The sequence below is a fragment of the Thamnophis elegans genome, chromosome 2, assembly GCF_009769535.1.
Source record: "Thamnophis elegans isolate rThaEle1 chromosome 2, rThaEle1.pri, whole genome shotgun sequence".
Taxonomy (NCBI): domain Eukaryota; kingdom Metazoa; phylum Chordata; class Lepidosauria; order Squamata; family Colubridae; genus Thamnophis; species Thamnophis elegans.
The window spans coordinates 27,385,041-27,402,576 of record NC_045542.1 but is presented as its reverse complement, the minus strand read 5'-3'; the positions used below and the strand labels follow the sequence as shown (position 1 = coordinate 27,402,576).

General features: G+C 40.5%; 1 protein-coding gene across 2 annotated transcripts; it reads right to left on the bottom strand.

Moving 5' to 3' along the window:
- Nucleotides 1-449: 449 nt before the first annotated feature.
- CNPY2 (canopy FGF signaling regulator 2) lies at nt 450-16,947 on the bottom strand. 2 transcript variants are annotated; one of them, XM_032211644.1, is made up of 6 exons: nt 16,877-16,947; nt 14,804-14,914; nt 12,938-13,053; nt 12,145-12,342; nt 9,861-9,957; nt 450-1,606 (listed from the first exon to the last, which is right to left on the bottom strand). In XM_032211644.1, exons 2-6 carry the CDS (start codon nt 14,889-14,891, stop codon nt 1,563-1,565), a joined length of 543 nt encoding a protein of 180 aa, XP_032067535.1. In that variant the 5' UTR covers nt 14,892-14,914; nt 16,877-16,947; the 3' UTR covers nt 450-1,562. The 2 variants fall into 2 exon arrangements, with proteins under 2 accessions (XP_032067535.1, XP_032067534.1); XM_032211643.1 differs by lacking the exon at nt 16,877-16,947 and adding an exon at nt 16,603-16,708.
- Nucleotides 16,948-17,536: the final 589 nt, after the last annotated feature.

Below are 17,536 nucleotides of genomic sequence, written 5' to 3'. Positions count from 1 at the left end.
GCTAAGCACTGTATGAGAGCCCTACAAAATCATTTTATAGTAACTATGTGAATTTTTTTACATCCGCATAACAATGGCTAATTAGCTCCCATGTAAGAGGGTAGAGGATGGTATTCTTTGTCTTAGTTTAGTAATCTTTTTCACCATCCCAGAAGACAGGCCAGCAGTATTTCATATTAGATACAGTAGGTAGTTAAAGTTGAAGGACATAATGGAAGCAAATCAAAGGCTTGTAATATGATTTGTGTGATTTTGGCTTAATATGACGTGAATCCAGCATGGTTCTGGACATTGTCTGAATAAATTTGGGAGGCTACATGTCTGATGAGGCAAGTGACTGAACTCCCAGCTGGAAGGTGAAAAAATATAATATTGTTGTTATAGCAGTAAAGTCAATATGCTCTATAATGCTCTAATATTCTTTTCAATTAAAAATGGGAAATCCATTAGCCAATTCAATTTATTTATTATCAATTTATTATCTCACTATCACGGAATGTATTTTATCCTCTCATGAAAACATGGGTTCAAAGAAACTGTTATAAAACATGTAAAAAAGCCCTTTAAAGAGTACAACACCTTCCCCATTCTCCAAGTGTCTGATGCCCCTAATAATCCTGAATCTCATTCACATCTCACAGCAAGGGAGCAGCCATTTTATGTAATAATTTAAAAGACAAACAAAAGACTGTTGTAAGATTATTACTCCACATATAGACTGGCTTGCTATCTGACCTGAATGTTTTGTACAGAATCTCTGTAATATGGCCAAACATTCCTAGAGGCCACTTAGCTCTTCACACAAAAATATTGAACCATGTAATAACCAACTGGGTACGTTCTACAAATATTCCATCTACAGTATGGAACAATCCCTGCACAGTAACAATGTTATGTGGCCTCCATATGGCCATCACAACCATGGTTCAGAGTTGTGTTGAAGACCAGGAAGGTGCTATACAATGGTCCCCTCTTTGGCTTTATAATGAGGGCATCTCTATAGGTTCTATTTATCTTTCCCATTCAGATAAGGCTTTTACAAATGGCTGTCCTGCCCCAGATCTTTCAATAAGATAGGTTCAAAAGTGAGAATAATTCATAAGATTCTTCTGCTCAAATTCTATTTTGGAAGTGAATGTGGAAGTTGTATTGCTGGTTGTTTGAGACAATCTGCAATTCAGTTTGCATACAGCCACAAAGCATTTTTTTTCTTTAAAAATTAGAACACACTAACAATGTCAATGCTATTGCAAAGTGGATTTTGATCATGATAAAAATCTCTTTCCTTTTACAAAACAATCTACTTAGTGTGTGCTTAAAAAAGTCAAAATGTTGGATCTGTCATCTTCTGTTTGCTTCATAAAATGCTATAAAGAAGCTTGTCTTGGGATATATTATTTTTTGCTCTCCTCTGATACAGTCTTCAGTTTCTAGGATGTCTTGTACTTTCCCCAAAATTGAAAAATAACTCCTGGGACAATAATTATAGACGCTTGTAAAAGGGGGTGTTGTCTACAAAGAATTAGGCAAAGTCTTCTATCAGGTCAGTCAGCCTTTACCCTTCACAGTTCATCACGTGGGAGATGTAAGGCATGGTCACAGAGATCTATTAAAAAAAAATCAGTTCTCATTATTACAAGAACTAAAACTTCCAGATAGCCAGCATGGCTAGTTTACACTTACCCAATATAATATCAGTAACAGTTCCAAAGAGCATAATTACTATTGTCATACATGCCTCTATAAATAGAAGCTTTTGAATTTGAATTACTTCCCTAGTGGGCTAATGCCAGGGAATTCTGGGAGTTGAAGGCTATCCATCTTTAAGTTATCAAGACTGAGAAACACTGTTCTAACTCTAATGTAGCTTGTTTCACTTCGCTAAGCCTATTTACAAACAAAATCATTATGATTGGTAAAATATGTATTATTTACCTTTTCAACAAAGCCATATGGGGTTTATTCAATCACACAGTTTTAAAAAACACAACTTGCAATCAATTATTGTTGGAATCCTAATTATTTTGAATAATTATGTACGCATATTTAGATTTTGCTTTGATTAAACATGCCAGGAAACTCCAAAAAAAAAAGCACTTAAGATGAAATTATTCAATTTGTGCCTTTTCTTAGATCTAATCATGCTTATGCCTGCCTTCCTTCCCTGCATCTTAAGATTCTGCTAATTGTAAATCAACCTGTTTAAAGTTTATCTCCAAATTCTAATCACCACTCAAATTATTGTTTTTGGGCAAGAGGAAAACTCATCAAAAATATGTAATATTCTCATTCTAATTAATCATTGGTTCCCTAAGCCTGCAAAATTTATGACCCAGAAATCTTTCTGCATACCTGTCAGTCCTATTATTTTTTCCTGAAAGTCTGGTCTAGCTTAAGAGAACTACTTACAATTTTTATCTGCAATCTTCATTTCCTCTTTCATATTAAAAGCTAGAGATCACTGATGATTCAAAGATTGGTAGAGGAACAGAATTTACTGTATTTTTTATCAGCATGAATAGTCATGAATCTAATCATGACATGCAATTCTAAGGGTTCTGGCAAACTGATTGTATGAACAGATCATCAGGTGACCAGGCAATTGATTTCATTCCACGTCAGTCATTAAGGACACTCCTTCAAGCCAATCTAGCTGCACTTAAAAGCATGATATGACTCTTAAGAATGTAATTTTCCATAGACTTTTTCCTTTCACAGGTTTTAACATAGAAATAAGGATTTGTATTTTCTTAGCCAGCTGCTACAAAAGACTTATGAAATTGAAATCACAGCCAACAGGAGTTACTACACCATGCTTTAATGGTCAGAAAACAGTTGCTGTTTGGCTGTAGCACCATGGTAAGTTTCCACTTCTGAAACACATGAGGGCAAAGGTCAGGTGGAAACAAGCACAGCCAGATACATAATCCAAAAATAAGTCAATGTTGCAAAAAAAATCAGTTTTATAAATGGCGTCTTGGCAACTGGATATTTGTCATCTCTCTCCTAGCCAGGGAAAATACACTGAAGGAAAGAAGATAAAATAATTTTCTTCTACCAGTTTGAGCTATATAGCATACAGTTATAAAAGACAGCAGTTTTCAATATCCTCCAAATTCAGAAAAAGGTCATTTGAGTTTCTAGGGCAAACTTCCATTTTATAAAATATGTGAGGGAGGACCAAGTGGAGGGTAGAAAACCTGGTGTACTTTTATACTGTTCTCTTGATGTTCCAAGATTCTTCTCCATAGTCAAAATCATACAGACTAGAGTTGCTGGTAAGGCTCCCCAACCCTTATTGTGCATAACTGATTTTTTTTTCTTAGCCTTATTCCAGAATCAGCAATCTTATGGGAAAAATATTTTCCTTTCTATCTAATATAGTTGCATGTTTTCAGCAATAAAGTTAGTTTTAATCACAACATGCCAGACTCCTCATAAAATATTATAGCTTGGTTGGTTAGACCAGAATTTAGAATCAGCCAATTAAAAATAGAAATGCAAGAGAGAAAAACAGAAAAAAGATTTTAAAAGTATATTCTTTTCTTGCTTTGTTTTTTTCTAATCATAATTGTATTAAAGAATATAATTACAACAGTAACAACTAATACAAACTGGAAAAAGTAAAGGAATAAAAAAGTAGAAAGTGCAGAAAAAAGGGAAAAGAGAGAAACGGAAAGAACAGATAAGAATATAGTAAAGAAAAATAAAATATATAAAGAACTGACTTCCCAATTCATCACAAGTATAAACAATTGTAGTAACTTATTACTTTCTCTTAAAATACAGCAAATGATCTCTTCTTCCCATAATAATCTTGATATTTAATTCTTTCAAATGTGATAGAACTTGATTTCATTTTTTTTTCTCAATTTTTACAAAATTCTTCAAAACATTAACATGTTTTTTTATAAACCCAATATAGCAAAAATATCCAAGTTATTCTCTTGGTTTGTTATTTGTGTATCTCTTTTAATTATCAAGACATCAGCTGATTTCTTTTGTATGTTCAGAGTAATATCTTTTACCATGTCATTCTTATAGCCTGTCATTTAAAAAATCCTGTTCAAGTCATTCTTCATCTTGCTCTGAATGAGTAGACAGCTTTCAATAATTTCTCGCTAGACAAGGAGAGGACTTGAGCTGGCTTGGCCCGGAGGGAGGAGTCCCCCTCATAGAGATGTGCCCAGAAGGCTTTCAGGTGCTTCATCAGTCAAGAGCCCAGGGAAGGGGTGGAGGTGTGGCGATTGTTATCCGAGAGTCTTTAGCACCTCGTAGGATCCCTGCTCCGGAGCTTGTCGGGTGTGAGTCCCTGTTGGTGAAGTTGGACCTCAAGGGTCAAGTGGGTTTGCTGTTAACGTACCTGCCTCCCAACAGCGTTGCAGCAGCCCTCCCCTCGCTCCTCGAGTCAGTAGCCGAGCTGGCGGTTGAGTTCCCCAGGCTTATGGTTCTGGGGGACTTCAATTTGCCTTCGCTCGGTGAACACTCTGATGGAGCGCAGGAGTTCATGGCTTCCATGACAGCCATGGGCTTGACCCAGGTAATTCGGGGCCCAACTCATTCAGCGGGTCACACACTCGACCTCGTATTCCTCTCGGAGCAGTGGACTTGTGAACTTGGTCTGAGGGGTAGTGAGATCATACCCCTGTCGTGGTCAGACCATTGCCTACTGAGGCTTGACTTTTGGAGGCCAAACCTCCACTGTAGGGAGGAGGAACCGACCAGGTGGTTCCGCCCCAGGCGACTTATGGACCCCTTGAGGTTCCAGACAGAGCTTGGGGTTATTCCTGATACTCTCGCCCACAGTCCAGTGGAGACTCTGGTTGCTGCCTGGAACTCGGCAGTGACGGAGTCTCTTGACCGGATTGCGCCACTATGGCCACTCCGAGGCAGTGGATCCAGGAGGCCCCCTTGGTTCACCAAGGAACTCCGGGAGAGGAAGCGCCGGAAGAGATGCCTAGAGCACTTGTGGAGATCCAACAGATCCGAATCGAACTGAGCACTTTTAACATCGTGCATCAAGGAGTACATCAGGGCAATTAGGACGGCAAAAAGATCTTACATTGCCACCTTGATCGCCTCCGCTGAGTCCCGCCCAGCCGCCCTGTTTAGGATAACCCATTCCCTCCTAAATAGGAGGGATACGGGGGATCCCCTGCAGGGTAGGGCTGAGGAGTACGTCCAGTTCTTAGCGGACAAAGTTGCTCGGTTTCGGTCGGAGTTGGACTCCGATTCTGCAGATCCAGTCGAGGCACAGGGGGATAATCTGGTTGACCATCGCTGGGTTGAGTTTCAGGATGTTGCCCCAAGGGACGTGGACAAGGCCATGAGAGCTGTGAGTGCCTCCACATGTGTACTGGACCCGTGCCCCTCCTGGCTGGTTGCTAACAGCAGGGAGGTGACATGGGGCTGGATCCAGGCGGTTGTTACCGCCTCGCTTTGGGAGGGGGTCTTCCCCCCCCGCACTCAAAGCGGCGGTGGTGAGGCCCCTCCTGAAGAAACCATCTCTGGATCCAGCCGTTCTTAACAATTATCGTCCAGTCTCCAACCTCCCCTTTGTGGGGAAGGTTGTTGAGAAGGTGGTGGCCTTTCAGCTCCAGCGGTCCTTGGAGGAAGCTAGCTATCTTGACCCATTCCAGTCCGGCTTCAGGCCTGGCTACAGCACAGAAACTGCTTTGGTCGCATTGACCGATGATCTCTGGAGAGCCAGGGACGGAGGCCACGCCTCCATTCTGGTTCTCCTTGACCTCTCAGCGGCTTTCGATACCATCGACCATGGTATCCTTCTGCGATGACTGCGGGAGGTGGGGGTGGGAGGCACCATTTTGCAGTGGTTCTCCTCTTACCTCTCGGACAGGTCGCAGTCAGTGTTAGTTGGAGGGCAGAGATCGACCCCTAGGCCCCTAACATATGGGGTGCCGCAGGGTTCGGTCCTGTCCCCCCTACTTTTCAACATCTACATGAAACCGCTGGGTGAGATCATTCGGCGGCACAGGATAAAATACCATCAATATGCGGACGATACTCAGTTGTATCTGTCTGCCCCGTGCCAACTCAATGAAGCGGTGGACGTGATGAACCAGGGACTAGAAGCCGTTAGGGACTGGATGAGGGTCAACAAACTCGTGCTCAACCCAGTGGCTGTTGTGTTTCCCTCCCGCCAATTTGGCAAGTATTCCATCTCTCAGGCTGGGGGGGTCAAACATTACACCCCTCAGACAGGGTCCGCAACTTGGGAGTCCTCCTGGACCCACAGCTGACTTTTGAACACCATTTATCAGCTGTGTCCAGGGGGGCATTTGCCCAGGTTCGCCTGGTGCACCAGTTGCGCCCCTACCTGAACCGGGAGGCTCTCACAACAGTCACTCGTGCCCTTGTGACCTCTAGACTGGAATACTGCAACGTGCTCTACATGGGGCTGCCCTTGAGGAGTATTCGGCGACTTCAGCTAGTCCAGAATGCAGCCGCGCGAGCGATTGTGGGTGCACCTCGTTTCACCCACATAACACCTATCCTCCGCGAGCTGCACTGGCTACCTGTCGATCTCCGGATACGCTTCAAGGTGCTACTTGTCACTCATAAAGCCCTCCATGGTAGTGGATCTGGGTACTTGAGAGACCGCCTACTGCCAATTACCTCCACATGACCTATTAGATCTCACCGATTGGGCCTCCTCCGGGTTCCATCTGCGGGTCAATGCCGACTGGCGGCCACGCGGAGGAGGGCCTTCTCGGTGGCAGCTCCGACCCTATGGAACGATCTCCCCGTGGAGATTCGTACCCTCACCACTCTCCAGACCTTCCGCACAGCCATTAGAACCTGGCTATCCCGCCAGGCCTGGGGCTAAGATTGTACCCTCCCGAATGGTATGAATGTTGTGTTTTCTTTTAATTATGTGTTGTCGTATATGTAAAAGTCTGTTTCCCCTTTCCCTTTCGGATGTGAGCCGCCCTGAGTCCCCCCAGGGAAAAGGGCGGCATACAAATAAACTCCTGAATCCTGAATCCCACAAGTGGTCCAGACAGCAAGTCTCCAGAAGGTTTAGAACTATGACTGAAGAGGTAATAAACCTCGGTTTAGTATCATGATTGGTACCTCTGAAAGGATATTAAGTTCACATACTTCATTTTCTAATCACTGTCAAAAATTGCCTATTAACTGCTTTTCAAGTATTAGGAACCTTTCGATTGCGAGGCACTGAGTTTCCTTCAATCCTTAATGAAAGAAGCTTTAATTACAGGTTTACGAACACAAAAAAATGGAATAAGCAGCAGTAGGGTGATTAAACTTTGGTTTTTAGAAAATTACAAACAGGCAAAAGGTCCAGATAAATTTGAAAGAAGATTTTTGGAATTAATTTTAAAAAATCCTTTTCATGGGAAAATACTTTTTTAAAAAAAATATAGGACTTTAAACACTGGACACTAGAGGGAATTAAAAGGACCTAAATATCACAATTACAGAAGAGCACTCAATCTTAATTTACAAGTGCAGAATGAAGCAAAATATTTTAACATTGGACATATCGAAACATATTTTTGAACAACAGACACAGAGGTTAATGTTAAGAGTGTCCTTTCTTGGCTTGTCATATTCTTTTGTGTGCTATTACTTCTCTAAGGAGCTCAGTATCGTATAGATCAGTGATGGCTAACCTTTTTCTAAAGGTGTGCCAAAATTGGGTGCGTACGTGCTATATCGCGAGCACACTTGCCCACCCACTTGCGCAGGCTTGCATAAAACCCTTAAGCATGCACACAGAAACCCCTCCGTGCATGCGCACATGACCCCCCACATGGGTTTTTTTTTTGCCCTCCCCAGGCTCCGGAGGCTTTCCTGAAACCTGGGGAGGGTGAAAAAAGGGGGCCGGGGGAGGCTGTTTTCCCCCTCCCCAGGCTTATGAACTTCCGGTTGGACCGTTGGGCCTGTTTTTCACCCTCCCCAGGGTCTGGAGGCTTTCCTGAAGGCTGGTCAGGGAAAAAAAAGGCTTCCCCCTGCCCCCTGACACATGCATGCCGTAGCTGAGGGCTGCCGTGCTGGCAAACATGGCTCCGCGTGCCACCTGTGGCACATATGCCATAGTTTCGCCATCACGGGTATAGATCAAGGATGTGAAACTTGATTGCACTGAGGGTTGCATTAGAGTTGTGTTTGACCATGAGGGGCTGGAGTGGGCATGGCCAGCTCACTGTCACTTGTGTCGAGGGCGCCTGTGGTAGCCCGAGTGCTCTGCTAGAAAAAACAGGCTCCCGAGACCATCCTGTGATGGTCTCCTGCAACCCTCCCAAGCTCCGTTTTCAATGGCAGAGACACTGTGGGCCAGTCCTTTGCTGTTTCCAAGGTGGGACAGATCTAAGCACCCCATAGGCTGGATTTGGCTCCTGGCCTTGAGTTTGATCTCCCTGGTATAGATGAATTCTTTCTACCTCAACTCTTTATAAGAGGCAAATCAGGCTGAAAAGAAAATCACTAGCTCAAAGCTACAAGAGCTATTATCAGGCCAAAAAGGGTTTTAATTATTACTTCACCCCAACAAAGAGCTGGTCCCCAGTCCATTGAAAGCTAGAATTATGACCTGCATTTGAAATTATTACTATTGTTGTGATATCTGAAATAAAATACAGGGGGTACAATCACAATATCAAGAAGAGGGACCTTTTTTTTTATACTAAGGGATGTCTTCTATCAGGAGTGCCACATCTGGATTAAAAGCCAGATTCAAAACTAAGCAAAGCCAACATTTTTCCTTTCTTTCTACCGTCATTATTTTACCTCTTTCTTTATATAACATATTTGTATTATTACATATTTGTTGGTTTACAGAGAACATACAGTGACCAAGCTTGAATTATTTTTGCATTCAGCAAGCATCAAAATGCAGCATAAGTGTTCACTACTAAGGAAGTACATTCAGATGATTTGATCACAGAGAAAATGAATGTGGATTCAATTAGAAAAAGAATGAAAGATTGGATTAGTTGAATGGGAGGGAAAGACAGGAAACTCATGGAGTTGATGGTATCATTGAAAAGAGAGAAGTTTAAATAACAAACACATAACACATGAAGCAGTGTATGTATGTGGTGATAACAGAAGAGGTGTTTTCATTTTATACACACCTAAATACCTACAGACAGTAATTTGTTGTAAACTGCACAGTCTTTTTCGTGAGTTGTGTGATTAAATAAATAAAAAAAGACATCAGAACTCTTCTGGAAAAGAGAGAAGTGTCTTCCTAGCAGCTTAAGTATTTTTCAAGTATTTTTATAATATTTTAAAATTATAAGTCAGTTGACCAATAATGAACATTCCATTTGATGAATATTGCATTTTTCATCCAAGAACTCAAGGCATGGATACAGAGGAGCCCCTCTTTTTAATTCCTCTACAATGACCACCCTATGAGGTAAAATGAGCTGAGAAAATGATGGCCAAAGTCACCCAGGAAGCTTTCAGGGTTGAGTATGAACTGCCCCAGTGGTGAAATTCATTTTTTTTTTACTACTGGTTCTGTGGGTGTGGCTGGGGAAGGATACTGCAAAATCTCCATTCCCTCCCTACTCCTGGGGGAAGGATATTGTAAAATCCCCATTCCCATCCCACTCTGGGGCCAGCCAGAGGTGGCATTTGCCAGTTCTCTGAACTACTCAAAATTTCCGCTACCGGTTCTCCAGAACCTGTCAGAACCGGCTGAATTTCGCCCCTGGACTGCACCCTTTTTTATATCAATTAGCATGCTTTTAATTTACCAATCAGCGAAAGACTACAGATCGGTTTCTACCTTATTTGCCCCATAGTTGGTAAAGCCATGACAGACCATATCTTTTTAAACTCAACGGTGCTACCAATTCTGTACTTACCTGTTCGTTTGCTGCACAGTCGGTCTTTGACATTTTCTACCTCATGGGAAAAGAATTCTATGAGTTCGTCTTCGTACTCTTCAGCTATTTTCTCACACTGTGGGGAGAATCAGGGAATTCAGCTGAGCAGCTTTTTCATACTTCTACTTCTTATTCTCTCAGGTCTATTGGCTAAGCCAATTTTAAAGCCCAGCCAGCCTAGACCAACTTAACCCAAGGCAATGGGCACAACTCTCTCCTTCAGTCAAACTGCACTAGTCCATTGGGAAGAAGGGGAGATGGTTAATTTGCATAATACAACCTGTTCTTTTCAGAAGCCACGAACAGCTTATTTTTTTAATATTTTTATTTTATTTTTGTTACATAGACAACATATACACACAATAGAAAAAGAAAAACAAAAAAGAAAAAAACACACATACACACACACACAAAAAACAAAGCCCATCATCACATACAGTATGTCGTTTGGTTACAGGTGTTTTAACATTTATCATTCTTATACATTTATTATTTCATTTAATAGGTTATAATTTAGTATCATTTCTTATTCCCCTACCTGTGACAATCCATCCCAACTACATTTCCCCACACACACACACCCCGTATCTCTCTGTTATATATTTAATACACACAATAAAATAAAAATAAAAAAAACAACAGGAAAAACCATCATCACATACAGCATGTCGTTTCGTTACAAGTGTTTTAACATCCACATCCTCGAATAATATTTACCATCTCAGACTTTTCATCTAGTATAACTAAAAACCTCATTTTCATTCTACAATATAGAACAGCTTATTTTGACTTCTTTCTCAATGCAATCCCATTAACTATATGTGGAAGTCAAATATGTATGTCTTCACATCTCTCCCAATTTCCCTCGACAATCAAAACAATCATAGAACACACGGGTAATAAGATTATGGATGCTTAGAAAATGATTTGGAAAAGTGAGTACAGTACTTCCTTAAAGAAGCTGTATCTTTTTTTAAGCTTACACACAGAAGTTGCATCAAGGACACAAGCACCTTAATGAATTGGTTCATTAAAGCAGCTACATAATTTTCAACCTTGCATTGGAGCCCCTAAAATTATATGACCAGGTTAAAGCAGTGTTATGCTCTTACATTTTTTGAACCAACTTTCTTGAAGCAGGTAGAGCTCCTCTTTTGCTGACTTGCTACTTGAGAAACATCAATGCTGAGAAAAAGGCCATCATGTAGCTCTTGATTTATGCAAGGAAAAAATTCCGAAGGTTTTAGAGGCAGAAGGAAAAGGAAGATGGCCCTGTCATTTTTCTAAAGCTCCCCCTAAGACAGGGGTGTCAAACTCATGTCATCACTGTGGCATCATGTGACGTATCAGGACTTTTATCCCCTTCGCTAAACTGGGCATGGGTGTGGTCAGCGCATGATGCATCTGGCCTGCGGGCTGGGAGTTTGACAGCCCTGCCCTAAGATATACTTGTATTTTCATAGGGCTACTCTGCATGTGAACCACTAATAAAGAGTTCAGCAATGTCTCTGAAATCAATGCTGTCTTTTATCCTTTGTTGTATCTCTTTTATTGTGTAATGCTTGTAAGGCAGTCATTGGTGTAAAGTTTTGCTTCCTAAATCTATTTTTTACAGAATGCAACCACAATTTGGTGTAACCATAAAGTTATAAGTAGCATGTCAGCTGTTTGTCACCATAACCCTGCACTATTAAGGTCTCATAAGAGGAAATGGTTAGTCTATGGTGACAGAAAATCAGAAAGAGACTGATTTTCCAACTAACAAATTTTATTAAAAGGCATAAGCTTTCATAAATTGCACTCACTTCACCAGATGCATAAATAGCTAGACTGTTTTAAAATATAAACTGGGATGAAATGGGAAATGGTTATGCAGCTTATACGTGAGACAGATTACAAGTAAAGTAATCAAATAAAGAAAGGCAGAGAGTTAAAAATCCACTGTGTCTCTTGAGATCTTCTGAAATGTTATGTATGCATGTTCAACAATTTCTCGCTAACCTGTGAAGCTTGTCTTTCAATAGCAGTTGCTGGTAAAGTTAAGGAGAACTAGTGGATTGTATTGAATAACTACTACAAGAGAATGTTTGCATTTATGTCTTACTTATAAGCTTCTATAGGTATCTGGTTGTCTACTCCAAGAACAGAATAATGAGCTAAAAATGCCTCTTCCAATCTAGTGTGTGGCTCTTATATTCTACAGACAGCAATACATAATAATTAGGAGCATCTAAAAGAAAGGACATCCTTTTGGATCACTTACTGCAAACTTCAAGCTTGATGTCACATCACCATCAAATTTGGTTTCAGAAAGATCCATCTTGGTCCCATCAAAGGAGACCACTCTGACATAATTCTTCCTGTGAGTTGAAGGATCCACCTTCTCACCATAGTTATTCATGTTTTCACAGATGTTCTCCAGCAGCTCTGTCAAGTGAGCCTCAGATCTGGCATAGGGCACCTAAGAGCAAATGAATATTTCTGTTAAACAGATGGCAGAAATTCTCCTTGTCTATCAGAGACAACTGCAAATCCTTCTTCAGTCTGGCACAGGAGATTCAAAGTATGATCTGTAAATATTAGAAAACTCTCACAAATGCTATAGAATTAATTATTATGTACTAATATATGTATTAATCATTATGTACTTAGTAAGTAAAATCATTTCTTAACTTACTTGTTACTATTTTTGCAGCTGTAATTGTTTTCAGTAGACAAGGGACCACTGAATTTTAATCCACTATGTTTTGACTGTTACTATATGTTTACAGTATAATATAATCTTCTGACTACAATTATTGGATGGTGCTCCAACTTTTTCAGCAATATTGAAATAAAAAAGAAAAGCTCTTAATTATATTGCTCACAATATATTAGGTATGACATTGATAGGGGGAAACAGGATTAAAACAAATCTCTAAATATTTAATCTCTTTCATCAGAAATTTAAAATCTTCCCCCAGCTTTTAAACCATTTCATGGTTTGCCCATTTCAGCAATTGTAATGGAAGTTTTCAAAGATTCAACTAATCTATGTCAAGTACAGAATGTATTACCTCTACTATGGACTGGCTTCCATCAGGATTAATGCGGAAGGAGCCTACTTGGATAGTTTTTTTCGGATCTATTCGAGATATTTCCCATTCCAGCTCATCCACCAGAGCCCGACATACTAAAAGCAAACATCACTTAGGAATCAATACTAATGAGATGTTTATTTATCAAGAACAATACAGTAATATATAGAACAGTTAAGGGCAATTTTGATTTCCCACACTTTCACAACTTATTTCCATTTTTCCTGGTGCTGGATTGAGTCACCAGATCTTTTACAAACCTATAATCATAGCTGAAGATCTCAGCAAATGAACAAAGGAGAGTAAATTAGTATTAGCAAACTCGGATTAAACTAAATTTCAGAGCAGCTTTTCCTTCTCACTAATTGTCAGTCCAGTGGCCATCCCTCCCATTTTAACCTTCCTTTCTTTTTCTTGTTTCTAGCTAGCCATCACTCAAGAATTAACCCCATGATTTCCCTCTCATGCTAAGAACACTCTTCAGCATTTAGCAGCTGAACAAATGCATTATTTATAACACAGCATGCTGCAGATGGAACCATACCAAGGAACTGTGTCTATGCCTAGTAACAAATGCATTTAGTACCCGAGTAAGCTCAGCAGATAATTTACAGTCTATGTCAGAAAAGGAGATATAAACAGCAAGAAAGGGGTTAGATAGCCAAATTCTTCTTTGTCTTAAATACCAATTGCAATGTTGTTGTTATTGTTGTTACTGTTATATTTTTATCAATATATATATAGTCTGGTTAACTCAAGGCAGTAAACATATCTAATAGCCCAACATCCTGTTTTCCCCAAAACAACAATACCTTTGTGAGGTGGGTTAGACTGAGTGTTTCATGACTAAGGGTGGGGGGGGTGCCTTGTTTCTAGAAAATTCTGGGCCAGCATCTTAATCACTAGATGAAGCAAGTTCCTTTTCCTACTCTTTTTTTTTTACTCTACTAATAAGCAAGCAGAATCACAACAGGTAATGCTTTAAATCAGGAGCTAGGATGCGAAACAAAATAACAGGAAAAAAATGTTGTTAATATGATCCCTTCCTGAAGATATTTTCTGTGATAGGTCTAATAATCTCACTTCTCAAGTTAAAAAAAAACTTCTGCACATAAGTAGAACTAAGCAACCTACAGCTCTCCAAATATTGCAGAACATCAGTTCCCAGTTACAGCTTGCCTAGTTAAGAGGAAAATATGTTTCAAATGGCATAAAATATCCAGTGTGCAACCACCTACGGGAAATGACATGCAGTTCTGTTGTTAAGTGCCATCATTGGTACTGTTTTAGTTTTGACCTCAGTTATTTGGAAGCCAGTTTTCAGCAATCTTTTTACATATGCCATGCAGAATTTGAATGAAAGCCAGTTGCTTAATCAACAATGAAAAATGGTGAAATACTTCTGCAATTAGATGGGAGACCATTGTCTGAGGGAAGTATTAGGCTTTGGTGAAGGAGAATTTATCTAAGAGAAAGCTGGCAAGGACTGAAAAGTAAATTCTACTAGGCCTGCCAAGTAAATTCATTCTAGCATAAGTGAAGAAATAAGGCGCAAGGCTTTTTAACCCTTTTCTGTCAGTAAATTGCAACAAGGTTGTGGTTTAATGTAGTATGCTAACTATTCAAGCATAAATATAGACAAAATATTTTTAATAATGCATTTGTTCAACTATCTCAGTTGCTAGTCCATGTGCATGCTTGTATAAGCAGAGGGGTACATTTTTCTGCAAAGTAACATGCATATCAAATAACAGGTTTTTTTAGGCAAAAGGAGAACTCCAGGGACTAGATGAAAATGCGTAAGTACTTTATCAACTCATTAATTTTAAAAATAGCTTAGTTTACCTCCACAGCGGAGATCTTGGCTCTTCTGGGTACAAACACTACTCAATAATAATAAGAAGCAGACGATCCTTGAAATCCAGCCATTCATCTTCCTAGGTGTGGACAAGCAACCTGCAAAGTCAGATGTTAAGTTCAAGATGCATGAATGTTCTTTGGGGGGGGGCGGGGATGACCTAAAACCCAAAAGCAAGCTTCTGCAAGGCTTCAGAATCTCATTATCTTACAAAATACAGGTATATGCATGAGTTAAAATACCAGCAGATCAATGCCCAAACTCAGCCAGACTGTAGTACCATTTATTATACAAAGCTACATTGTGAAAGGTAGCAGATAATTATTGAGTTCAGGTGTAGAATACAAAGTACCTTTTTGTGCAAAAGGCCAAAGGCAGCAATTGAGAACTGCAGGTTTCCAGTTATTTGCTTATTTTTAACTACAGTAGTCAGAACTGTAAAATGTTTGCTAGCATGCTATGCTTTCTATAGAGAATCTAATTAAAAGTAATCTCTCTTTTTGGAATATGCCTAACATATAAAAATAAAGGACAGCCTGTCAGATGTCTGATAGACGATCATCTAAACAGATAACGCGACCAGGAACTCGGGGGGGGGGGGGCAGCTCTGTTAAGCTGCTACCATCAGCAAGGTCCCGCCCAGGAAGTCCTCAAATGAAATCTTCAATTTATATTTTTCTGATTTATTCAGATTTCTTGGATCTTCCCATTTTTCAGTTGCCATGATCTACTTTGTAGAACCTAATCACCAAACTTTCTGAACCTCATAATAGCCTACACCCCAAAAACTAGTTTCATCATAGAACTACACCAGTTCAGATGTACATGCATTTTTACAATGTGGAGGAAAGAAGCATATCACAGAGACAGTAAGCTTTCTTAGGTATTTTATTTCTACACGCAGAAATTATTTTTTAATTGGGGATGCTGGAAAGTGCAGTCTGACATGTAACTTGGTGAGTCCTAAACCTCAAAGCTGTTACTTGCAGTTTTGACTTCTACTATTTATTTTGATAAAAAATGCCTGAGTTAAAGGCAGAGTTGAATCATACATGTAGCTTGACTGGCACACAAAGGAAAATTAAATTCTCACCACCAAGCTTGATAATCTAGCATATATTTTATTAGTAAAATGAGGAAAGATAGGATTGCAGGCAACTAGGTAATTATGACATTCAAGGACAGATTATGCTATCAAAACATTACTAATTTGCCATTTTTGGTCTTCACAGTAATTCTATCTTTAACCCCACCCCCACCCACCCCCAACGCTGAAAATATTACTTCTACTCATGATTCTAGGGGAGCTACCCAGTATCAGTGTTTTTGCCAGAGACTTTCTCCAGACTTTGGATAACTGACAATCCCTGTTATTCGTTTCAACCAGCACGTCCAAGAGTCAGGGTGAAACTTGCAAGCTTTATCTCTCTCTCGAAATTCGAGTCGACAATTCAGCGCTATGTTTATAACAGAAGCGCTGCTTATATACGTATTCTGACTACTTTGCATATATTATTTCAATGATCTTTAGTACAACATCTCTTAAGGACAGGCCACTATTATTCGTCCCCACTGTGCAAAAATCGGGAGAAAAACTTCAGAGCCCCATTGCCACCAAAGGCATTTGGTGCCCTGCGTGGCAGAGCCGAATCCGGACCCAGAAACTTCCCAGCTCTTATTCCTACTCGCTTCATTACTCCGACTTGTAAGTGGTTCCCCCCTATTACTTCTCCCTAAATTAGATGCCCCGTTTCCAAGCTCATCGCTCCCGCTGCTTAGCTCTCACCGGCATCCCCCACAGCGGACCCTCGCGCTCCCTCCGATTCCCCCACTCAGTGCCGGTTAGAGGCGCTTTCCCGAGTCTTCTTCTTTCTCGAAGGTGGCTAACATCCGCCTGTCTTTCTTTTTTTCTTCACGAACTAAATTTCATTTCCTTGGTCGCGGTTGGAAACGACTCCTAAACTCTGCTCCGTTTTTCTTCTTTTAACACCCATTTGTCAGACACCACCCCACCTTGAGAGCAGGCTCTTTTAACCGCAGGCACTTCTAAGCCGACTCACCTTTTTTTTCAAAAAGACCCCGCAAGGCCCCCCCAAGCCCACGTGGCGAGCAAAGCGGCAAGGTGGCAGTGATAGGCGGGGAAAGGTTGGAAGGCGGCTGGGGGTTGAAGGGCGGCTGGAGGCGTGGCCAGATCTCCCTAAAGCATGGACCTAAGGAAGCTCAGCCTCCTTAACTATTAACTTCTCTCGCCCGTAAAAATAGGAAAGATGACTTAGGCACTACTTATCCACCGGTCTGTAATTGCATGAGTCAGATTATAACCTGTTTGCCATCAGGTGGAGAAAGCTGGTGCGATGATATCTAACCTAACCCTAACCCTTACTGCACTCGTAGTCATCTGTGTGACTGTAATAGCAATTCAAATCATGATCAATAAATAAGGTCTACAAAATTTGGAATGGAAACAGCACCCCCCCCCAAAAAAAAAATCTGAAACAATAATTAGAAAAGGATCTCAGAAGCTTCTGCTGCAGACCACAGTTATTACTAAAAACTTGACAAGCTTTATTGATATTTCCAAGTAAGGAAATTTAGGAAGATTGCAATGTTGATCAGAGAGAAAAATCAACATTTCTGATAATTGGGTGTGTGTGCCAGGCACATTGATGGGGACATTAGGCAGTGTAGCAATAGGTAGATGACTCAACTTCTGTATTTGA